The sequence below is a fragment of the Salvelinus fontinalis genome, chromosome 25 (genome assembly GCF_029448725.1).
Source record: "Salvelinus fontinalis isolate EN_2023a chromosome 25, ASM2944872v1, whole genome shotgun sequence".
In the NCBI taxonomy this organism is placed as follows: Eukaryota; Metazoa; Chordata; class Actinopteri; order Salmoniformes; family Salmonidae; genus Salvelinus; species Salvelinus fontinalis.
In genome coordinates this window covers 35,083,315-35,109,650 of record NC_074689.1, presented here as the reverse complement: position 1 = coordinate 35,109,650, position 26,336 = coordinate 35,083,315, and the positions used below count along the sequence as shown (strand labels likewise).

Sequence of the window (26,336 nt, the reverse complement as noted above, 5' to 3'; positions counted from 1 at the left end):
CTAGGGAGAGGGGATACCTAGTCAGTCGGCCAGGTAACAGACTCTAGGGAGAGGGGATACCTCGTCAGTCGGCCCGGGGAACAGACTATAGGGAGAGGGGATACCTAGTCAGTCGGCCAGGGGAACAGACTATAGGGAGAGGGGATACCTAGTCAGTCGGCCAGGGAACAGACTATAGGGAGAGGGGATACCTAGTCAGTCGGCCAGGTAACAGACTATAGGGAGAGGGGGCTACCTAGTCAGTCGGCCAGGGAACAGACTATAGGGAGAGGGGATACCTAGTCAGTCGGCCAGGGAACAGACGATAGGGAGAGGGGGATACCTAGTCAGTCGGCCAGGGAACAGACTATAGGGAGAGGGGGATACCTAGTCAGTCGCCCAGGGAACAGACTATAGGGAGAGGGGGATACCTAGTCAGTCGGCCCGGGGAACAGACGGTAAGGGAGAGGGGGATACCTAGTCAGTCGGCCAGGGAACAGACTATAGGGAGAGGGGGATACCTAGTCAGTCGCACAGGGAACAGACTATAAGGGAGAGGGGATACCTAGTCAGTCGGCCCGGGAACAGACGATAAGGGAGAGGGGGAAACCTAGTCAGTCGACCAGGGAACAGACGATAGGGAGAGGGGGATACCTAGTCAGTCGGCCAGGAAACAGACTATAGGGAGAGGGGGATACCTAGTCAGTCGGCCAGGGAACAGACTGTAGGGAGATGGGATACCTAGTCAGTCGGCCAGGGAACAGACGATAAGGGAGAGGGGGATACCTAGTCAGTCGGCCAGGGAACAGACTATAGGGAGAGGGGGATACCTAGTCAGTCGGCCAGGGAACAGACTATAGGGAGAGGGGGATACCTAGTCAGTCGGCCAGGGGAACAGACTATTGGGAGAGGGGGATACCTAGTCAGTCGGCCCAGGAAACAGACTATAGGGAGAGGGGATACCTAGTCAGTCGCCCAGGGAACAGACTATAGGGAGAGGGGGATACCTAGTCAGTCGGCCCAGGGAACAGACGATAAGGGAGAGGGGATACCTAGTCAGTCGGCCAGGGAACAGACTATAGGGAGAGGGGATACCTAGTCAGTCGGCCCGGGGAACAGACTATAGGGAGAGGGGGATACCTAGTCAGTCGGCCAGGGGAACAGACTATAGGGAGAGGGGGATACCTAGTCAGTCGGCCCGGGGAACAGACTATAGGGAGAGGGGATACCTAGTCAGTCGGCCCGGGGAACAGACGATAGGGAGAGGGGGATACCTAGTCAGTCGGCCAGGGAACAGACTATAGGGAGAGGGGATACCTAGTCAGTCGGCCGGGGAACAGACTACATGGAGAGGGGGATACCTAGTCAGTCGCCCGGGGAACAGACTATAGGGAGAGGGGGATACCTAGTCAGTCGGCCCGAGGAACAGACTATAGGGAGAGGGAGATACCTAGTCAGTCGGCCCGGGGAACAGACTATAGGGAGAGGGGGATACCTAGTCAGTCGGCCCGGGGAACAGACTATAGGGAGAGGGAGATACCTAGTCAGTCGGCCCGGGGAACAGACTATAGGGAGAGGGAGATACCTAGTCAGTCGGCCCGGGGAACAGACTATAGGGAGAGGGGGATACCTAGTCAGTCGGCCAGGTAACAGACTATAGGGAGAGGGGAATACCTAGTCAGTCGGCCAGGGAACAGACTGTAGGGAGAGGGGATACCTAGTCAGTCGGCCAGGGAACAGACGATAATTGAGAGGGGGATACCTAGTCAGTCGGCCAGGGAACAGACTATAGGGAGAGGGGGATACCTAGTCAGTCGGCCCGGGGAACAGACTATAGGGAGAGGGGATACCTAGTCAGTCGGCCAGGGAAAAGACGATAAGGGAGAGGGGGATACCTAGTCAGTCGGCCCGGGGAACAGACTATAGGGAGAGGGGGATACCTAGTCAGTCGGCCCGGGGAACAGACTATAGGGAGAGGGGGATACCTAGTCAGTCGGCCCGGGGAACAGACTATAGGGAGAGGGGGATACCTAGTCAGTTGGCCTGGGAACAGACTATATGGAGAGGGGGATACCTAGTCAGTCGGCCGGGGAACAGACTATAGGGAGAGGGGGATACCTAGTCAGTCGGCCCGGGGAACAGACTATAGGGAGAGGGGGATACCTAGTCAGTCGGCCAGGTAACAGACTATAGGGAGAGGGGGATACCTAGTCAGTCGGCCAGGGGAACAGACTATAGGGAGAGGGGGATACCTAGTCAGTCGGCCAGGTAACAGACTATAGGGAGATGGGATACCTCGTCAGTCGGCCGGAGGAACAGACTATAGGGAGAGGGGATACCTAGTCAGTCGGCCAGGGGAACAGACTATAGGGAGAGGGGATACCTAGTCAGTCGGCCAGGGAACAGACTATAGGGAGAGGGGATACCTAGTCAGTCGGCCAGGTAACAGACTATAGGGAGAGGGGGCTACCTAGTCAGTCGGCCAGGGAACAGACTATAGGGAGAGGGGATACCTAGTCAGTCGGCCAGGGAACAGACGATAGGGAGAGGGGGACACCTAGTCAGTCGGCCAGGGAACAGACTATAGGGAGAGGGGGATACCTAGTCAGTCGCCCAGGGAACAGACTATAGGGAGAGGGGGATACCTAGTCAGTCGGCCCGGGGAACAGACGATAAGGGAGAGGGGGATACCTAGTCAGTCGGCCAGGGAACAGACTATAGGGAGAGGGGGATACCTAGTCAGTCGCACAGGGAACAGACTATAAGGGAGAGGGGGATACCTAGTCAGTCGGCCAGGAAACAGACTATAGGGAGAGGGGGATACCTAGTCAGTCGGCCAGGGAACAGACTGTAGGGAGAGGGGATACCTAGTCAGTCGGCCAGGGAACAGACGATAAGGGAGAGGGGGATACCTAGTCAGTCGGCCAGGGAACAGACTATAGGGAGAGGGGGATACCTAGTCAGTCGGCCAGGGAACAGACTATAGGGAGAGGGGGATACCTAGTCAGTCGGCCAGGGAACAGACTGTAGGGAGAGGGGATACCTAGTCAGTCGGCCAGGGAACAGACGATAAGGGAGAGGGGGATACCTAGTCAGTCGGCCAGGGAACAGACTATAGGGAGAGGGGGATACCTAGTCAGTCGGCCAGGGAACAGACTATAGGGAGACGGGGATACCTAGTCAGTCGGACAGGGAACAGACGATAAGGGGGAGGGGGATACCTAGTCAGTCGGCCAGGGGAACAGACTATTGGGAGAGGGGGATACCTAGTCAGTCGGCCAGGTAACAGACTATAGGGAGAGGGGATACCTAGTCAGTCGGCCAGGGAACAGACTATAGGGAGAGGGGAATACCTAGTCATTCGGCCAGGGAACAGACTATAGGGAGAGGGGGATACCTAGTCAGTCGGCCAGGGAACAGACTATAGGGAGAGGGGATACCTAGTCAGTCGGCCAGGGAACAGACTATAGGGAGGGGGGATACCTAGTCAGTCGGCCCGGGGAACAGACTATACGGAGAGGGGATACCTAGTCAGTCGGCCACGGAACAGACTATAGGGAGAGGGGATACCTAGTCAGTCGGCCAGGTAACAGACTATAGGGAGAGGGGATACCTAGTCAGTCGGCCAGGGGAACAGACTCTAGGGAGAGGGGATACCTAGTCAGTCGGCCAGGTAACAGACTCTAGGGAGAGGGGATACCTCGTCAGTCGGCCCGGGGAACAGACTATAGGGAGAGGGGATACCTAGTCAGTCGGCCAGGGGAACAGACTATAGGGAGAGGGGATACCTAGTCAGTCGGCCAGGGAACAGACTATAGGGAGAGGGGATACCTAGTCAGTCGGCCAGGTAACAGACTATAGGGAGAGGGGGATACCTAGTCAGTCGGCCAGGTAACAGACTATAGGGAGAGGGGATACCTAGTCAGTCGGCCAGGGAACAGACGATAGGGAGAGGGGGATACCTAGTCAGTCGGCCAGGGAACAGACTATAGGGAGAGGGGGATACCTAGTCAGTCGCCCAGGGAACAGACTATAGGGAGAGGGGGATACCTAGTCAGTCGGCCCGGGGAACAGACGGTAAGGGAGAGGGGGATACCTAGTCAGTCGGCCAGGGAACAGACGATAGGGAGAGGGGGATACCTAGTCAGTCGGCCAGGGAACAGACTATAGGGAGAGGGGGATACCTAGTCAGTCGCCCAGGGAACAGACTATAGGGAGAGGGGGATACCTAGTCAGTCGGCCCGGGGAACAGACGGTAAGGGAGAGGGGGATACCTAGTCAGTCGGCCAGGGAACAGACTATAGGGAGAGGGGGATACCTAGTCAGTCGCACAGGGAACAGACTATAAGGGAGAGGGGATACCTAGTCAGTCGGCCCGGGAACAGACGATAAGGGAGAGGGGGAAACCTAGTCAGTCGACCAGGGAACAGACGATAGGGAGAGGGGGATACCTAGTCAGTCGGCCAGGAAACAGACTATAGGGAGAGGGGGATACCTAGTCAGTCGGCCAGGGAACAGACTGTAGGGAGATGGGATACCTAGTCAGTCGGCCAGGGAACAGACGATAAGGGAGAGGGGGATACCTAGTCAGTCGGCCAGGGAACAGACTATAGGGAGAGGGGGATACCTAGTCAGTCGGCCAGGGAACAGACTATAGGGAGAGGGGGATACCTAGTCAGTCGGCCAGGGGAACAGACTATTGGGAGAGGGGGATACCTAGTCAGTCGGCCCAGGAAACAGACTATAGGGAGAGGGGATACCTAGTCAGTCGCCCAGGGAACAGACTATAGGGAGAGGGGGATACCTAGTCAGTCGGCCCAGGGAACAGACGATAAGGGAGAGGGGATACCTAGTCAGTCGGCCAGGGAACAGACTATAGGGAGAGGGGATACCTAGTCAGTCGGCCCGGGGAACAGACTATAGGGAGAGGGGGATACCTAGTCAGTCGGCCAGGGGAACAGACTATAGGGAGAGGGGGATACCTAGTCAGTCGGCCCGGGGAACAGACTATAGGGAGAGGGGATACCTAGTCAGTCGGCCCGGGGAACAGACGATAGGGAGAGGGGGATACCTAGTCAGTCGGCCAGGGAACAGACTATAGGGAGAGGGGATACCTAGTCAGTCGGCCGGGGAACAGACTACATGGAGAGGGGGATACCTAGTCAGTCGCCCGGGGAACAGACTATAGGGAGAGGGGGATACCTAGTCAGTCGGCCCGAGGAACAGACTATAGGGAGAGGGAGATACCTAGTCAGTCGGCCCGGGGAACAGACTATAGGGAGAGGGGGATACCTAGTCAGTCGGCCCGGGGAACAGACTGTAGGGAGAGGGGATACCTAGTCAGTCGGCCAGGGAACAGACGATAATTGAGAGGGGGATACCTAGTCAGTCGGCCAGGGAACAGACTATAGGGAGAGGGGGATACCTAGTCAGTCGGCCCGGGGAACAGACTATAGGGAGAGGGGATACCTAGTCAGTCGGCCAGGGAAAAGACGATAAGGGAGAGGGGGATACCTAGTCAGTCGGCCCGGGGAACAGACTATAGGGAGAGGGGGATACCTAGTCAGTCGGCCAGGGAACAGACTATAGGGAGAGGGGGATACCTAGTCAGTCGGCCCGGGGAACAGACTATAGGGAGAGGGGGATACCTAGTCAGTCGGCCCGGGGAACAGACTATAGGGAGAGGGGGATACCTAGTCAGTTGGCCTGGGAACAGACTATAGGGAGAGGGGGATACCTAGTCAGTCGGCCGGGGAACAGACTATAGGGAGAGGGGGATACCTAGTCAGTCGGCCCGGGGAACAGACTATAGGGAGAGGGGGATACCTAGTCAGTCGGCCAGGTAACAGACTATAGGGAGAGGGGGATACCTAGTCAGTCGGCCCGGGAAACAGACTATAGGGAGAGGGGGATACCTAGTCAGTCGGCCTGGGAACAGACTATAGGGAGAGGGGGATACCTAGTCAGTCGGCCCGGGGAACAGACTATAGGGAGAGGGGGATACCTAGTCAGTCGGCCCGGGGAACAGACTATAGGGAGAGGGGGATACCTAGTCAGTCGGCCCGGGGAACAGACTATAGGGAGAGGGGGATACCTGTTCAGTCGGCCAGGGAACAGACTATAGGGAGAGGGGATACCTAGTCAGTCGGCCTGGGGAACAGACTATAGGGAGAGGGGGATACCTGTTCAGTCGGCCAGGGAACAGACTATAGGGAGAGGGGGATACCTAGTCAGTCGGCCCGGGGAACAGACTATAGGGAGAGGGGGATACCTAGTCAGTCGGCCGCGGAACAGACTATAGGGAGAGGGGGATACCTAGTCAGTCGGCCTGGGGAACAGACTATAGGGAGAGGGGATACCTAGTCAGTCGCCCGGGGAACAGACTATAGCGAGAGGGGATACCTAGTCAGTCGGCCAGGGAACAGACTATAGGGAGAGGGGATACCTAGTCAGTCGGCCTTGGAACAGACGATAGGGAGAGGGGGATACCTAGTCAGTCGGCCAGGGAACAGACTATAGGGAGAGGGGATACCTAGTCAGTCGGCCAGGGAACAGACTATAGGGAGAGGGGGATACCTAGTCAGTCGGCCTTGGAACAGACGATAGGGAGAGGGGGATACCTAGTCAGTCGGCCAGGGGAACAGACGATAGGGAGAGGGGGATACCTAGTCAGTCGGCCAGGGGAACAGACGATAGGGAGAGGGGGATACCTAGTCAGTCGGCCAGGGGAACAGACGATAGGGAGAGGGGGATACCTAGTCAGTCGGCCAGGGAACAGACTATAGGTAGAGGGGGATACCTAGTCAGTCGCTCCGGTGAACAGACTATAGGGAGAGGGGGATACCTAGTCAGTCGCCCAGGGAACAGACTATAGGGAGAGGGGGATACCTAGTCAGTCGGCCAGGGGAACAGACTATAGGGAGAGGGGGATACCTAGTTAGTCGGCCAGGTAACAGACTATAGGGAGAGGGGGATACCTAGTCAGTCTGCCCGGGGAACAGACTATAGGGAGAGGGGGGTACCTAGTCAGTCGGCCTGGGGAACAGACTATAGGGAGAGGGGGATACCTAGTCAGTCGGCCAGGGGAACAGACTATAGGGAGAGGGGATACCTAGTCAGTCGGCCAGGTAACAGACTATAGGGAGAGGGGATACCTAGTCAGTCGGCCTGGGAACAGACGATAAGGGAGAGGGGGATACCTAGTCAGTCGGCCAGGGGAACAGACTATAGGGAGAGGGGGATACCTAGTCAGTCGGCCAGGGGAACAGACTATAGGGAGAGGGGGATACCTAGTCAGTCGGCCAAGGAACAGACTATAGGGAGAGGGGGATACCTAGTCAGTCGGCCCGGGGAACAGACTATAGGGAGAGGGGGATACCTAGTCAGTCGGCCCGGGGAACAGACTATAGGGAGAGGGGGATACCTAGTCAGTCGGCCTGGGAACAGACTATAGGGAGAGGGGGATACCTAGTCAGTCGGCCGGGGAACAGACTATAGGGAGAGGGGGATACCTAGTCAGTCGGCCAGGTAACAGACTATAGGGAGAGGGGGATACCTAGTCAGTCGGCCCGGGGAACAGACTATAGGGAGAGGGGGATACCTAGTCATTCGGCCCGGGGAACAGACTATAGGGAGAGGGGGATACCTAGTCAGTCGGCCCGGGAAACAGACTATAGGGAGAGGGGGATACCTAGTCAGTCGGCCTGGGAACAGACTATAGGGAGAGGGGGATACCTAGTCAGTCGGCCCGGGGAACAGACTATAGGGAGAGGGGGATACCTAGTCAGTCGGCCAGGGGAACAGACGATAGGGAGAGGGGGATACCTAGTCAGTCGGCCCGGGGAACAGACTATAGGGAGAGGGGGATACCTAGTCAGTCGGCCTGGGGAACAGACTATAGGGAGAGGGGGATACCTAGTTAGTCGGCCAGGTAACAGACTATAGGGAGAGAGGGGATACCTAGTCAGTCTGCCCGGGGAACAGACTATAGGGAGAGGGGGGTACCTAGTCAGTCGGCCTGGGGAACAGACTATAGGGAGAGGGGGATACCTAGTCAGTCGGCCAGGGGAACAGACTATAGGGAGAGGGGATACCTAGTCAGTCGGCCAGGTAACAGACTATAGGGAGAGGGGATACCTAGTCAGTCGGCCTGGGAACAGACGATAAGGGAGAGGGGGTTACCTAGTCAGTCGGCCAGGGAACAGACTATAAGGAGAGGGGGATACCTAGTCAGTCGGCCAGGGGAACAGACTATAGGGAGAGGGGGATACCTAGTCAGTCGGCCAGGGAACAGACTATAGGGAGAGGGGGATACCTAGTCAGTCGGCCCGGGGAACAGACTATAGGGAGAGGGGGATACCTAGTCAGTCGGCCCGGGGAACAGACTATAGGGAGAGGGGGATACCTAGTCAGTCGGCCTGGGAACAGACTATAGGGAGAGGGGGATACCTAGTCAGTCGGCCGGGGAACAGACTATAGGGAGAGGGGGATACCTAGTCAGTCGGCCCGGGGAACAGACTATAGGGAGAGGGGGATACCTAGTCAGTCGGCCAGGTAACAGACTATAGGGAGAGGGGTATACCTAGTCAGTCGACCAGGGAACAGACTATAGGGAGAGGGGAATACCTAGTCATTCGGCCCGGGGAACAGACTATAGGGAGAGGGGGATACCTAGTCAGTCGGCCTGGGAACAGACTATAGGGAGAGGGGGATACCTAGTCAGTCGGCCCGGGGAACAGACTATAGGGAGAGGGGGATACCTAGTCAGTCGGCCCGGGGAACAGACTATAGGGAGAGGGGGATACCTAGTCAGTCGGCCCGGGGAACAGACTATAGGGAGAGGGGGATACCTGTTCTGTCGGCCAGGGAACAGACTATAGGGAGAGGGGATACCTAGTCAGTCGGACCGGGGAACAGACTATAGGGAGAGGGGGATACCTGTTCAGTCGGCCAGGGAACAGACTATAGGGAGAGGGGGATACCTAGTCAGTCGGCCCGGGGAACAGACTATAGGGAGAGGGGGATACCTAGTCAGTCGGCCGGGGAACAGACTATAGGGAGAGGGGGATACCTAGTCAGTCGGCCTGGGGAACAGACTATAGGGAGAGGGGATACCTAGTCAGTCTCCCTGGGAACAGACTATAGCGAGAGGGGATACCTAGTCAGTCGGCCAGGGAACAGACTATAGGGAGAGGGGATACCTAGTCAGTCGGCCTTGGAACAGACGATTGGGAGAGGGGGATACCTAGTCAGTCGGCCAGGGAACAGACTATAGGGAGAGGGGATACCTAGTCAGTCGGCCAGGGAACAGACTATAGGGAGAGGGGGATACCTAGTCAGTCGGCCTTGGAACAGACGATAGGGAGAGGGGGATACCTAGTCAGTCGGCCAGGGGAACAGACGATAGGGAGAGGGGGATACCTAGTCAGTCGGCCAGGGGAACAGACGATAGGGAGAGGGGGATACCTAGTCAGTCGGCCAGGGAACAGACTATAGGGAGAGGGGATACCTAGACAGTCGCTCCGGGGAACAGACTATAGGGAGAGGGGGATACCTAGTCAGTCGGCCTGGGAACAGACTATAGGGAGAGGGGGATACCTAGTCAGTCGGCCGGGGAACAGACGATAGGGAGAGGGGGATACCTAGTCAGTCGGCCCGGGGAACAGACTATAGGGAGAGGGGGATACCTAGTCAGTCGGCCAGGTAACAGACTATAGGGAGAGGGGGATACCTAGTCAGTCGGCCCGGGGAACAGACTATAGGGAGAGGGGGATACCTAGTCAGTCGGCCCGGGGAACAGACTATAGGGAGAGGGGGATACCTAGTCAGTCGGCCCGGGAAACAGACTATAGGGAGAGGGGGATACCTAGTCAGTCGGCCCGGGGAACAGACTATAGGGAGAGGGGGATACCTAGTCAGTCGGCCGGGGAACAGACTATAGGGAGAGGGGGATACCTAGTCAGTCGGCCTGGGGAACAACTATAGGGAGAGGGGATACCTAGTCAGTCGCCCGGGGAACAGACTATAGCGAGAGGGGATACCTAGTCAGTCGGCCAGGGAACAGACTATAGGGAGAGGGGATACCTAGTCAGTCGGCCTTGGAACAGACGATAGGGAGAGGGGGATACCTAGTCAGTCGGCCAGGGAACAGACTATAGGGAGAGGGGATACCTAGTCAGTCGGCCAGGGAACAGACTATAGGGAGAGGGGGATACCTAGTCAGTCGGCCTTGGAACAGACGATAGGGAGAGGGGGATACCTAGTCAGTCGGCCAGGGGAACAGACGATAGGGAGAGGGGGATACCTAGTCAGTCGGCCAGGGGAACAGACGATAGGGAGAGGGGGATACCTAGTCAGTCGGCCAGGGAACAGACTATAGGGAGAGGGGATACCTAGACAGTCGCTCCGGGGAACAGACTATAGGGAGAGGGGGATACCTAGTCAGTCGCCCAGGGAACAGACTATAGGGAGAGGGGGATACCTAGTCAGTCGGCCAGGGGAACAGACGATAGGGAGAGGGGGATACCTAGTCAGTCGGCCCGGGGAACAGACTATAGGGAGAGGGGGATACCTAGTCAGTCGGCCTGGGGAACAGACTATAGGGAGAGGGGGATACCTAGTTAGTCGGCCAGGTAACAGACTATAGGGAGAGGGGATACCTAGTCAGTCGGCCAGGGAACAGACTATAGGGAGAGGGGATACCTAGTCAGTCGGCCAAGGAACAGACTATAGGGAGAGGGGATACCTAGTCAGTCGGCCCGGGGAACAGACGATATGAAAGACATTTTTGCGCTAGCTCAAAGTACGTTTTTGTTTTATACACTTTTTACAGTAAACAACACATTTACAACACAAATTCAGTGCCAAGACACCAATCGTTGTTTATGTAACAATAAATATATTGTTTTTAATGCATTTGAGGTAATTCAGCATTTTGATATATATAAAAATACATACATTTATAATACTCAAAAGATGGACCTAGAAATCTGGGGTATTGACAAACAACCATTTAAGTATTTTTATAAAAGGCCCAGATGTGTTTTTGTGTCAACTTCTCCTTTAAGAAATCCAGTGATAACCTGTTAGTAAATTGCAGGTCGTCTTCATTCCCATCTAGTAGATTATTGCGCCTGGATTGGGTTGTAAATCCACAGGATATGGGAGTAGGGGGAGGAAGGGGATGGGGTTTCTCCTCACTTTGTATGTGCATGGGATTGTATGCCTGTAACACTGTCTGTCTGTCCTGTCTGTCTGTCTGTCTGTCTGTCTGCCTGTCTGCCTGTCTGCCTGTCTGCCTGTCTGCCTGTCTGCCTGCCTGCCTGCCTGCCTGTCTGCCTGTCTGTCTGTCTGTCTGTCTGTCTCTGACATCATCAGGAGGAGGAGAGGGCTGTGATGTCAACACGACTTTAAACTTCTGGATAGAAGTGGCTCATTGTTAAACATAGTAGAATGTCTGGCTTCCGTGTGTAGAACCTTTAGAACCACAATAGAACCTATGTGTTCCGTGTAGAACCGTTTAGAACCAGAATAGAACATATGTGTAGAACCTTTGGAACCAGAATAGAACCTCTGTGTTCCGTGTAGAACCTTTTAGAACCAGAATAGAACCTCCGTGTTCCGTGTAGAACCTTTTAGAACCAGAATAGAACCTCTGTGTTCCGTGTAGAACCTTTTAGAACCAGAATAGAACCTCTGTGTTCTGCTGTTCTTAGTTCTGCCTGGATTCATAGTCTGTAGGTCACACAAGGTCACTAAGGGGATGATCAGCATCAACTTTATCTTACATCAGCCTTACTACTCATTGCCATGGCAATACTGTCACGGTGTAGTTGATGCGTGGCAGAATACTCTGTCGTAGTGCAGACATACTCTCATCTCTCTCTCTCTCTCTCTCTCTCTCTCTCAATCTCTCTCTCTCTCCCCCCTTATCTCTCTCTCTCTCTCTCTCTCTCTCTCTCAATCTCTCTCTCTCTCCCCCCTTATCTCTCTCTCTCTCTCCCCCCTTATCTCTCTCTCTCTCTGGGTTTACAGTAGCAGTGCAGTTATTAAATGGATGTAATGCATATTATTTTACGTACGTCAGCTGCACTATGCACTACCCAGTCTATTTACACATCACTGTCTAAGTGGGTGTCAGATATCTCTCTTTGCTGGCTTGCAGCACTCTATACCATTCCAGCTACAGTAAAGACAGACAGGAGGGCAGAAAGACAGACAGGAGGGCAGAAAGACAGACAGGAGGGCAGAAAGACAGACAGGAGGGCAGAAAGACGGACACAGGCAGGCAGTAAGACAGACGGACAGGAGGGCAGTAAGACAGACGGACAGGAGGGCAGAAAGACAGACGGACAGGAGGGCAGGAAGACAGACGGACAGGAGGGCAGAAAGACAGACGGACAGGAGGGCAGAAAGACAGACGGGCAGAAAGATAGACAGGAGGGCAGAAAGACAGACAGACAGAAAGACAAACAGACAGGAAGGCAGAAAGACAGACAGACAGGAAGGCAGAAAGACAGACAGACAGGAGGGCAGAAAGACAGACAGACAGGAGGGCAGAAAGACAGACAGACAGGAGGGCAGAAAGACAGACAGACAGGAGGGCAGAAAGACAGACAGACAGGAGGGCAGAAAGACAGACAGACAGGAGGGCAGAAAGACAGACAGACAGGAGTGCAGACAGACAGGCAGGCAGAAAGACAGGCAGGCAGGAGGGCAGAAAGACAGGCAGACAGACAGGCAGGCAGAAAGACAGGCAGACAGACAGACAGACAGACAGATGCGATGTACTGTATTCACTATGCTTTATCACCAACAGTCGGCAGTCATCTCAAATGACTTAATGTTACACACTCAGACTGAGACATGAAAGATGAGAGACAGAGATGAGAGACAATCTCTGTCTCTCATCTTTCATGTCTCAGTCTATAATCTCTGTCTCTCTGTCTATCATCTCTGTCTCTCTGTCTCATCTTTCATGTCTCAGTCTACCATCTCTCTGTGGTGTACGTGGTGAGTTAAGACGATCAGAAATCAGACGTTGACAAATGGGCACTTTCCTACATAGGCATGCATTCTGAACAGACCCCATATCTTCACCACACCCCCCTCCCCTTCTGGTGACACCATATCTTCACCACACCCCCCTCCCCTTCTGGTGACACCATATCTTCACCACACACCCCTCCCCTTCTGGTGACACCATATCTTCACCACACCCCCCTTCCCTTCTGGTGAGACACCATATCTTCACCACACCCCCCTCCCCTTCTGGTGACACCATATCTTCACCACATCCCCCTCCCCTTCTGGTGACACCATATCTTCACCACACCCCCCTCCCCTTCTGGTGACACCATATCTTCACCACACCCCCCTCCCCTTCTGGTGACACCATATCTTCACCACACCCCCCTCCCCTTCTGGTGACACCATATCTTCACCACACCCCCCTCCCCTTCTGGTGACACCATATCTTCACCACACCCCCCTCCCCTTCTGGTGACACCATATCTTCACCACACCCCCCTCCCCTTCTGGTGACACCATATCTTCACCACACCCCCCTCCCCTTCTGGTGACACCATATCTTCACCACACCCCCCTCCCCTTCTGGTGACACCATATCTTCACCACACCCCCCTCCCCTTCTGGTGACACCATATCTTCACCACACCCCCCTCCCCTTCTGGTGACACCATATCTTCACCACACACCCCTTCCCTTCTGGTGACACCATATTTTCACCACACACCCCTCCCCTTCTGGTGACACCATATCTTCACCACACCCCCCTTCCCTTCTGGTGACACCATATCTTCACCACACCCCCCTCCCCTTCTGGTGACACCATATCTTCACCACACCCCCCTCCCCTTCTGGTAACACCATATCTTCACCACACCCCCCTCCCCTTCTGGTGACACCATATCTTCACCACACACCCCTCCCCTTCTGGTAACACCATATCTTCACCACACACCCCTTCCCTTCTGGTGACACCATATCTTCACCACACCCCCCTTCCCTTCTGGTGACACCATATCTTCACCACACACCCCTCCCCTTCTGGTAACACCATATCTTCACCACACACCCCTCCCCTTCTGGTGACACCATATCTTCACCACACCCCCCTCCCCTTCTGGTAACACCATATCTTCATCACACACCCCTTCCCTTCTGGTGACACCATATCTTCACCACACCCCCCTCCCCTTCTGGTGACACCATATCTTCACCACACCCCCCTCCCCTTCTGGTGACACCATATCTTCACCACACCCCCCTCCCCTTCTGGTGACACCATATCTTCACCACACCCCCCTCCCCTTCTGGTGACACCATATCTTCACCACACCCCCCTCCCCTTCTGGTGACACCATATCTTCACCACACCCCCCTCCCCTTCTGGTGACACCATATCTTCACCACACCCCCCTCCCCTTCTGGTGACACCATATCTTCACCACACCCCCCTCCCCTTCTGGTGATACCATATCTTCACCACACCAACCCTCCCCTTCTGGTGACACCATATCTTCACCACACCCCCCTCCCCTTCTGGTGACACCATATCTTCACCACACACCCCTCCCCTTCTGGTGACACCATATCTTCACCACACACCCCTCCCCTTCTGGTGACACCATATCTTCACCACACCCCCCTCCCCTTCTGGTGACACCATATCTTCACCACACCCCCCTCCCCTTCTGGTGACACCATATCTTCACCACACCCCCTTCCCTTCTGGTGACACCATATCTTCACCACACACCCCTCCCCTTCTGGTGACACCATATCTTCACCACACCCCCCTCCCCTTCTGGTGACACCATATCTTCACCACACCCCCCTCCCCTTCTGGTGACACCATATCTTCACCACACCCCTTCCCTTCTGGTGACACCATATCTTCACCACACCCCCCTCCCCTTCTGGTGACACCATATCTTCACCACACACCCCTTCCCTTCTGGTGACACCATATTTTCACCACACACCCCTCCCCTTCTGGTGACACCATATCTTCACCACACCCCCCTTCCCTTCTGGTGACACCATATCTTCACCACACCCCCCTCCCCTTCTGGTGACACCATATCTTCACCACACCCCCCTCCCCTTCTGGTAACACCATATCTTCACCACACCCCCCTCCCCTTCTGGTGACACCATATCTTCACCACACACCCCTCCCCTTCTGGTAACACCATATCTTCACCACACACCCCTTCCCTTCTGGTGACACCATATCTTCACCACACCCCCCTTCCCTTCTGGTGACACCATATCTTCACCACACACCCCTCCCCTTCTGGTAACACCATATCTTCACCACACACCCCTCCCCTTCTGGTGACACCATATCTTCACCACACCCCCCTCCCCTTCTGGTAACACCATATCTTCATCACACACCCCTTCCCTTCTGGTGACACCATATCTTCACCACACCCCCCTCCCCTTCTGGTGACACCATATCTTCACCACACCCCCCTCCCCTTCTGGTGACACCATATCTTCACCACACCCCCCTCCCCTTCTGGTGACACCATATCTTCACCACACCCCCCTCCCCTTCTGGTGACACCATATCTTCACCACACCCCCCTCCCCTTCTGGTGACACCATATCTTCACCACACCCCCCTCCCCTTCTGGTGACACCATATCTTCACCACACCCCCCTCCCCTTCTGGTGACACCATATCTTCACCACACCCCCCTCCCCTTCTGGTGACACCATATCTTCACCACACCAACCCTCCCCTTCTGGTGACACCATATCTTCACCACACCCCCCTCCCCTTCTGGTGACACCATATCTTCACCACACACCCCTCCCCTTCTGGTGACACCATATCTTCACCACACACCCCTCCCCTTCTGGTGACACCATATCTTCACCACACCCCCCTCCCCTTCTGGTGACACCATATCTTCACCACACCCCCCTCCCCTTCTGGTGACACCATATCTTCACCACACCCCCTTCCCTTCTGGTGACACCATATCTTCACCACACCCCCTTCCCTTCTGGTGACACCATATCTTCACCACACACCCCTCCCCTTCTGGTGACACCATATCTTCACCACACCCCCCTCCCCTTCTGGTGACACCATATCTTCACCACACCCCCCTCCCCTTCTGGTGACACCATATCTTCACCACACCCCTTCCCTTCTGGTGACACCATATCTTCACCACACCCCCCTCCCCTTCTGGTGACACCATATCTTCACCACACCCCCCTCCCCTTCTGGTGACACCATATCTTCACCACACCCCCCTCCCCTTCTGGTGACACCATATCTTCACCACACCCCCCTCCCCTTCTGGTGACACCATATCTTCACCACACACCCCTTCCCTTCTGGTGACACCATATCTTCACCACACCCCCCTCCCCTTCTGGTAACACCATATCTTCACCACACCCCCCTCCCCTTCTGGTGACACCATATCTTCACCACACACCCCCCCCTTCTGGTAACACCATATCTTCACCATAAACCCCTTCCCTTCTGGTGACACCATATCTTCACCACACCCCCCTTCCCTTCTGGTGACACCATATCTTCACCACACACCCCTCCCCTTCTGGTAACACCATATCTTCACCACACACCCCTTCCCTTCTGGTGACACCATATCTTCACCACACCCCCCTCCCCTTCTGGTGACACCATATCTTCACCACACCCCCCTCCCCTTCTGGTGACACCATATCTTCACCACACCCCCCTCCCCTTCTGGTGACACCATATCTTCACCACACCCCCCTCCCCTTCTGGTGACACCATATCTTCACCACACCCCCCTCCCCTTCTGGTGACACCATATCTTCACCACACCCCCCTCCCCTTCTGGTGACACCATATCTTCACCACACCCCCCTCCCCTTCTGGTGACACCATATCTTCACCACACCCCCCTCCCCTTCTGGTGACACCATATCTTCACCACACCCCCCTCCCCTTCTGGTGACACCATATCTTCACCACACCCCCCTCCCCTTCTGGTGACACCATATCTTCACCACACCCCCCTCCCCTTCTGGTGACACCATATCTTCACCACACCCCCCTCCCCTTCTGGTGACACCATATCTTCACCACACACCACTCCCCTTCTGGTGACACCATATCTTCACCACACCCCCCTCCCCTTCTGGTGACACCATATCTTCACCACACCCCCCTTCCCTTCTGGTGACACCATATCTTCATCACACCCCCCTTCCTTCTGGTGACACCATATCTTCACCACACCCCTTCCCTTCTGGTGACACCATATCTTCATCTCACACCCCTTCCCTTCTGGTGACACCATATCTTCACCACACCCCCCTTCCCTTCTGGTGACACCATATGTTCACCACACCCCCCTCCTCTTCTGGTGACACCATATCTTCACCACACACCACTCCCCTTCTGGTGACACCATATCTTCACCACACCCCCCTCCCCTTCTGGTGACACCATATCTTCACCACACCCCCCTCCCCTTCTGGTGACACCATATCTTCACCACACCCCCCTCCCCTTCTGGTGACACCATATCTTCACCACACACCCCTTCCCTTCTGGTGACACCATATCTTCACCACACCCCCCTCCCCTTCTGGTAACACCATATCTTCACCACACCCCCCTCCCCTTCTGGTGACACCATATCTTCACCACACACCCCCCCCTTCTGGTAACACCATATCTTCACCATAAACCCCTTCCCTTCTGGTGACACCATATCTTCACCACACCCCCCTTCCCTTCTGGTGACACCATATCTTCACCACACACCCCTCCCCTTCTGGTAACACCATATCTTCACCACACACCCCTTCCCTTCTGGTGACACCATATCTTCACCACACCCCCCTCCCCTTCTGGTGACACCATATCTTCACCACACCCCCCTCCCCTTCTGGTGACACCATATCTTCACCACACCCCCCTCCCCTTCTGGTGACACCATATCTTCACCACACCCCCCTCCCCTTCTGGTGACACCATATCTTCACCACACCCCCCTCCCCTTCTGGTGACACCATATCTTCACCACACCCCCCTCCCCTTCTGGTGACACCATATCTTCACCACACCCCCCTCCCCTTCTGGTGACACCATATCTTCACCACACCCCCCTCCCCTTCTGGTGACACCATATCTTCACCACACCCCCCTCCCCTTCTGGTGACACCATATCTTCACCACACCCCCCTCCCCTTCTGGTGACACCATATCTTCACCACACCCCCCTCCCCTTCTGGTGACACCATATCTTCACCACACACCACTCCCCTTCTGGTGACACCATATCTTCACCACACCCCCCTCCCCTTCTGGTGACACCATATCTTCACCACACCCCCCTTCCCTTCTGGTGACACCATATCTTCATCACACCCCCCTTCCTTCTGGTGACACCATATCTTCACCACACCCCTTCCCTTCTGGTGACACCATATCTTCATCACACACCCCTTCCCTTCTGGTGACACCATATCTTCACCACACCCCCCTCCCCTTCTGGTGACACCATATATTCACCACACCCCCCTTCCCTTCTGGTGACACCATATCTTCACCACACCCCCCTCCCCTTCTGGTGACACCATATATTCACCACACCCCCCTTCCCTTCTGGTGACACCATATCTTCATCACACACCCCTTCCCTTCTGGTGACACCATATCTTCACCACACCCCCCTTCCCTTCTGGTGACACCATATGTTCACCACACACCCCTTCCCTTCTGGTGACACCATATCTTCACCACACCCCCCTCCTCTTCTGGTGAGACACCATATCTTCACCACACCCCCCTTCCCTTCTGGTGATACCATATCTTCACCACACACCCCTCCCCTTCTGGTGACACCATATCTTCACCACACACCCCTCCCCTTCTGGTGACACCATATCTTCACCATACCCCCCTCCCCTTCTGGTGACACCATATCTTCACCACACACCCCTCCCCTTCTGGTGACACCATATCTTCAACACACCCCCTTCCCTTCTGGTGACACCATATCTTCACCATACCCCCCCCCCCCCCTTCTGGTGACACCATATCTTCACCACACACCCCTCCCCTTCTGGTGACACCATATCTTCAACACACCCCCTTCCCTTCTGGTGACACCATATCTTCACCACACCCCCCTCCCCTTCTGGTGACACCATATCTTCACCACACCCCCCTTCCCCTTCTGGTGAGACACCATATCTTCACCACACACCCCTCCCCTTCTGGTGACACCATATCTTCACCACACCCCCCTCCCCTTCTGGTGACACCATATCTTCACCGCACACCCCTCCCCTTCTGGTGACACCATATATTCACCGCACCCCCCTCCCCTTCTGGTGACACCATATCTTCACCACCCCCCTCCCCTTCTGGTGACACCATATCTTCACCACACCCCTTCCCTTCTGGTGAGACACCATATCTTCACCACACCCCTTCCCTTCTGGTGAGACACCATATCTTCACCACACACCCCTCCCCTCTGTCTCAGTATGTGTAGACCATGTATCTGATGCTGTCTGGACAGTAAAACAGCACCTCTCTGTCTCAGTATGTGTAGACCATGTATCTGATGCTGTCTCAGTATGTGTAGACCATGTATCTGATGCTGTCTCAGTATGTGTAGACCATGTATCTGATGCTGTCTGGACAGTGAAACAGCCCCTCTCTGTCTCAGTGTGTGTAGACCATGTATCTGATGCTGTCTCAGTATGTGTAGACCATGTATCTGATGCTGTCTGGACAGTGAAACAGCTCCTCTCTGTCTCAGTATGTGTAGTCCATGTATCTGATGCTGTCTGGACAGTGAAACAGCACCTCTCTGTCTCAGTATGTGTAGACCATGTATCTGATGCTGTCTCAGTATGTGTAGACCATGTATCTGATGCTGTCTCAGTATGTGTAGACCATGTATCTGATGCTGTCTCAGTATGTGTAGACCATGTATCTGATGCTGTCTCAGTATGTGTAGACCATGTATCTGATGCTGTCTGGACAGTGAAACAGCTCCTCTCTGTCTCAGTATGTGTAGTCCATGTATCTGATGCTGTCTCAGTATGTGTAGACCATGTATCTGATGCTGTCTCAGTATGTGTAGACCATGTATCTGATGCTGTCTCAGTATGTGTAGACCATGTATCTGATGCTGTCTCAGTATGTGTAGACCATGTATCTGATGCTGTCTGGACAGTGAAACAGCACCTCTCTGTCTCTCTATGGGTAGACCATGTATCTGATGCGTTCTGGGGAGAAATAGTATGACAGGCCAAACTCTTTTTCTTTTTCCTTAGAGTTCTTAGGAACAGAAATGATGGTGGTTATAACATGTGTTGATTACAGACTGGGACAAGGAGAAGTTGAAAATTACCGTGAATATGCCTGACAGCTGTTCTGCGTATTCTCTGAGAACGCGCCCTAGAATACCGTTGGGCCCTGCAGCCTTGTGGGTGTTGACCTTAAAGACCTTACTCGGAGAGCGAGAGCGCCCAGTCCTCTGGGTCGGTGGCAGCCCTCACCCCCGGCACGATGCTGTTATTGTCAAAGCGTGCATAAAATGCATTGACTTCGTCTGGCATAGAGGTATCTTTGGGCAGATCACGGCTGGGTCTTCGTTTTTTTAATCCATAATGGACTTTCTGCCCTGCCTATAATGTCCTTTTGCTCGTTTGTTGACTCTGCTGAGGTCATAGCGGGACTTCTTGTTCCTGTCCTCAGCCGTAGCCTCCGGGTTGTCTGGGATAAGTCATGTTCCTGTCCTCAGCCGTAGCCTCTGGGTTGTCTGGGATAAGTCATGTTCCTGTCCTCAGCCGTAGCCTCCGGGTTGTCTGGGACAAGTCATGTTCCTGTCCTCAGCCGTAGCCTCCGGGTTGTCTGGGATAAGTCATGTTCCTGTCCTCAGCCGTAGCCTCCGGGTTGTCTGGGACAAGTCATGTTCCTGTCCTCAGCCGTAGCCTCCGGGTTGTCTGGGATAAGTCATGTTCCTGTCCTCAGCCGTAGCCTCCGGGTTGTCTGGAATAAGTCATGTTCCTGTCCTCAGCCGTAGCCTCCGGGTTGTCTGGGATAAGTAATGTTCCTGTCCTCAGCCGTAGCCTCTGGGTTGTCTGGGATAAGTAATGTTCCTGTCCTCAGCTGTAGCCTCCGGGTTGTCTGGGATAAGTAATGTTCCTGTCCTCAACCGTAGCCTCCGGGTTGTCTGGGATAAGTCATGTTCCTGTCCTCGGCCGTAGCCTCCGGGTTGTCTGGGATAAGTAATGTTCCTGTCCTCAGCCGTAGCCTCCGGGTTGTCTCAGATAAGTCATGTTCCTGTCCTCAGCCGTAGCCTCCGGGTTGTCTCAGTTAAGTCATGTTCCTGTCCTCAGCCGTAGCCTCCGGGTTGTCTGGGATAAGTCATGTTCCTGTCCTCAGCCGTAGCCTCCGGGTTGTCTGGGATAAGTCATGTTCCTGTCCTCAGCCGTAGCCTCCGGGTTGTCTGGGATAAGTCATGTTCCTGTCCTCAGCCGTAGCCTCCGGGTTGTCTGGGATAAGTCATGTTCCTGTCCTCAGCCGTAGCCTCCGGGTTGTCTGGGATAAGTCATGTTCCTGTCCTCAGCCGTAGCCTCCGGGTTGTCTGGGATAAGTCATGTTCCTGTCCTCAGCCGTAGCCTCCTGGTTGTCTGGGATAAGTCATGTTCCTGTCCTCAGCCGTAGCCTCTGGGTTGTCTGGGATAAGTCATGTTCCTGTCCTCAGCCGTAGCCTCAGGGTTGTCTGGGATAAGTCATGTTCCTGTCCTCAGCCGTAGCCTCCGGGTTGTCTGGGATAAGTCATGTTCCTGTCCTCAGCCGTAGCCTCCTGGTTGTCTGGGATAAGTCATGTTCCTGTCCTCAGCCGTAGCCTCTGGGTTGTCTGGGATAAGTCATGTTCCTGTCCTCAGCCGTAGCCTCAGGGTTGTCTGGGATAAGTCATGTTCCTGTCCTCAGCCGTAGCCTCCGGGTTGTCTGGGATAAGTCATGTTCCTGTCCTCAGCCGTAGCCTCCGGGTTGTCTGGGATAAGTCATGTTCCTGTCCTCAGCCGTAGCCTCCGGGTTGTCTGGGATAAGTCATGTTCCTGTCCTCAGCCGTAGCCTCCGGGTTGTCTGGGATAAGTCATGTTCCTGTCCTCAGCCGTAGCCTCCGGGTTGTCTGGGATAAGTCATGTTCCTGTCCTCAGCCGTAGCCTCCGGGTTGTCTGGGATAAGTCATGTTCCTGTCCTCAGCCGTAGCCTCCGGGTTGTCTGGGATAAGTCATGTTCCTGTCCTCAGCCGTAGCCTCCGGGTTGTCTGGGATAAGTCATGTTCCTGTCCTCAGCCGTAGCCGCCGGGTTGTCTGGGATAAGTCATGTTCCTGTCCTCAGCCGTAGCCGTCGGGTTGTCTGGGATAAGTAATGTTCCTGTCCTCAGCCGTAGCCTCCGGGTTGTCTGGGATAGAGTGAGATAGCCATGGGGGTTATCTTGTCAAAGAGCAGAGAATATTGCTGTTCTGAGAGTCTCGTTGGTAGCAGATCCACGATCAGAGGTCGTCCATCTTATTATCTAGTGACTGTACATTAGTCAGTAGAATGGAGGGACGATCAGAGGTCCTCCGTCTTATTATCTAGTGACTGTACATTAGTCAGTAGAATGGAGGGACGATCAGAGGTCCTCCATCTTATTATCTAGTGAGTGTACATTAGTCAGTAGAATGGAGGGACGATCAGAGGTCCTCCGTCTTATTATCTAGTGACTGTACATTAGTCAGTAGAATGGAGGGACGATCAGAGGTCCTCCGTCTTATGATCTAGTGACTGTACATTAGCCAGTAGAATGGAGGGACGATCAAAGGTCCTCCATCTTATGATCTAGTGACTGTACATTAGTCAGTAGAATGGAGGGACGATCAGAGGTCCTCCGTCTTATCATCTAGTGACTGTACATTAGTCAGTAGAATGGAGGGACGATCAGAGGTCCTCCGTCTTATCATCTAGTGACTGTACATTAGTCAGTAGAATGGAGGGACGATCAGAGGTCCTCCGTCTTATCATCTAGTGACTGTACATTAGTCAGTAGAATGGAGGGACGATCAGAGGTCCTCCGTCTTATGATCTAGTGACTGTACATTAGTCAGTAGAATGGAGGGACGATCAGAGGTCCTCCGTCTTATGATCTAGTGACTGTACATTAGCCAGTAGAATGGAGGGACGATCAAAGGTCCTCCATCTTATGATCTAGTGACTGTACATTAGTCAGTAGAATGGAGGGACGATCAGAGGTCCTCCGTCTTATCATCTAGTGACTGTACATTAGTCAGTAGAATGGAGGGACGATCAGAGGTCCTCCGTCTTATCATCTAGTGACTGTACATTAGTCAGTAGAATGGAGGGACGATCAGAGGTCCTCCGTCTTATCATCTAGTGACTGTACATTAGTCAGTAGAATGGAGGGACGATCAGAGGTCCTCCGTCTTATCATCTAGTGACTGTACATTAGCCAGTAGAATGGAGGGACGATCAGAGGTCCTCCGTCTTATCATCTAGTGACTGTACATTAGCCAGTAGAATGGAGGGATGATCAGAGGTCCTCCGTCTTATCATCTAGTGATTGTACATTAGCCAGTAGAATGGAGGGAAGAGGTGGCCGGTTTTCCCTTCACTAGCGATTTAGCGATTTCTTACATTTTGCACTTGTTATTTACCATACATTTTCATTGGATTGTAACATTGGTTTGTTCGAGTAATCTGGGGCCTCGGTGAAGTGACAGTGAGATGGACAGAGACGGCGACAGAGACAGGGAGAGAGAGGGACAGAGAGAGAGGGACAGAGAGAGAGGGACAGAGAGAGAGGGACAGAGAGAGAGGGACAGAGAGAGAGGGACAGAGAGAGAGGGACCGAGGAGAGGGACAGAGACTGTTTGTCTACAGTCTGTATAAAACTCAAAATAGGGAACATCAACTAATTAATAACCTTCCACTCAAAATAGGCAGAGCCATCTCTCTCGACACCAATCGGCTATATGTGCTAAGGTCTAACCTCAAAACATCAACATAAATTACAAAAAACAAAGCCCTGTAACACTGGAGAAATGTTTTTCTAAGGATCGCCCCTTTGACGTAATGTCGCAGTGAAGTGATATACATGGATGTAATGATGCAGCCGAACCACCAGGGGGAAGCAAATACACAATTATTCAAAAGAGGACGTTGACATGGCACTCGGAAGGTCTGGAAGCTTTTGGCTTCTGACTTATAAAACGGTGTGAAATCAATAAATTAAGTGATATAAATATATACTTTTTTTTTAAAAGTAATTCTAGTGCCTATTTCAGGGACTGTCAGCTGGAAAAGTTTTAAGTACCTTTGTTTTCAATCAAATTTGTTAAAACAAAAAAAAATAGCAATTTCTCAAGCAAGAATTTAGCTAGGACTGTCTGGGAAACCTTTTTAGTGGCAGAGAGGTTTGGAACTCTGTTTCTTATTGGTCTATGTACTAATTTACATCCTGGTGACGTCACCAAGCCAAAACTCCATCCATCCATCCCTGACATTTTTAAGACAGTCTTGTTAAACAGCTTTTACACTAAAAAAGACATGTATCATCATTATTAGAATTTCACAGTATTATTCACATTTGAGTGACCTGGACCTTTTCATGTATATAAAGGACTATGAATTAACCCAAATGTCTCACTGTGTCTCTGTCTCTGATCAGTGGCATTCCCAGAGGAGACGGTGTTCAGTAGGGAATGGCTCTCAACCCCTCTATGGAATTAAGGAATGCCGAATAGATACAATGGGATTCACACATTGGACATTCCCATGTCTCAGAGCACTTCAATACTAACATGGAAACCGTTCTGTTACTCAAACACTTCAGTCTATATTTATTCCTCTGTTTCCCTCTTTCTTTTAGTCTTTGTATCTCTCTCTCAATTCAATTCAATTCAATTCAATTCAATTCAATTCAAGGGGCTTTATTGGCATGGGAAACATGTGTTAACATTGCCAAAGCAAGTGAGGTAGATAATATACAAAAGTCAAATAAACAATAAAAAATGAACAGTAAACGTTGCACATACAGAAGTTTCAAAACAATAAAAACATTACAAATGTCATATTATATATATATGCAGTGTTGTAACAATGTACAAATGGTTAAAGCACACAAGTTAAAGTAAATAAACATAAATATGGGTTGTATTTACAATGGTGTTTGTTCTTCACTGGTTGCCCTTTTCTGGTGGCAACAGGTCACACATAATGCTGCTGTGATGGCACACTGTGGAATTTCACCCAGTAGATATGGGAGTTTATCAAAATTGGATTTGTTTTCGAATTCTTTGTGGATCTGTGTAATCTGAGGGAAATGTGTCTCTCTAATATCGTCATACATTGGGCAGGAGGTTAGGAAGTGCAGCTCGGTTTCCACCTCATTTTGTGGGCAGTGAGCACATAGCCTGTCTTCTCTTGAGAGCCATGTCTGCCTACGGCGGCCTTTCTCAATAGCAAGGCTATGCTCACTGAGTCTGTACATAGTCAAAGCTTTCTTTAAGTTTGGGTCAGTCACAGTGGTTAGGTATTCTGCCACTGTATACTCTCTGTTTAGGGCCAAATAGCATTCTAGTTTGCTCTGTTTTTTTGTTAATTCTTTCCAATGTGTCAAGTAATTATCTTTTTGTTTTCTCATGATTTGGTTGGGTCTCTCTCTCTCTCTCTCTCTCTCTCTCTCTCTCTCTCTCTCTCTCTCTGTCTCTGTCTCTGTCTCTGTCTCTGTCTCTGTCTCTGTCTCTGTCTCTGTCTCTGTCTCTGTCTCTGTCTCTGTCTCTGTCTCTGTCTCTGTCTCTGTCTCTCTCTCTCTCTCTCTCTCTCTCTCTCTCTCTCTCTCTCTCTCTCTCTCTCTCTCTCTCCATCAATAAAGGTAATATAGGCAGAAGCAAAAACAGAGGCTTACAAAGCTGCTTAACTGTGAGTCTGTATTCTTAATGTGACTCTGTCTTACAGAGATCGAGGCCAAGGAGGCTTGTGATTGGCTGAGGGCTGCAGGGTTCCCACAGTACCCCCAGCTCTACGAAGGTAAGCCCACACACTGCAGCCCACAGCAGCCCACACACAGTAGCCCACACAGCAGCTCACACACTGCAGCCCACAGCAGCTCACACACTGCAGCCCACACACTGCAGCCCACACACTGCAGCCCACACACAGCAGCCCACACACAGCAGCCCACACACTGCAGCCCACACACAGCAGCCCACACACTGCAGCCCACAGCAGCCCACACACAGTAGCCCACAGCAGCCCACACACAGTAGCCCACACACAG

At 53.3% G+C, this 26,336-nt stretch overlaps 1 protein-coding gene across 2 annotated transcripts in view; it reads left to right on the top strand.

Annotated features, from left to right (window-relative positions):
- The window catches only part of LOC129823227 (stAR-related lipid transfer protein 13-like), a 111,993-nt gene that overhangs the window by 21,452 nt on the left and 64,205 nt on the right, over positions 1-26,336 (top strand). For both annotated transcript variants that reach the window (XM_055882109.1, XM_055882110.1), the window contains exon 2: positions 26,015-26,086. In XM_055882109.1, the coding sequence (XP_055738084.1) occupies positions 26,015-26,086 (72 nt within the window). The remainder of the gene's footprint in view (positions 1-26,014; positions 26,087-26,336) is intronic.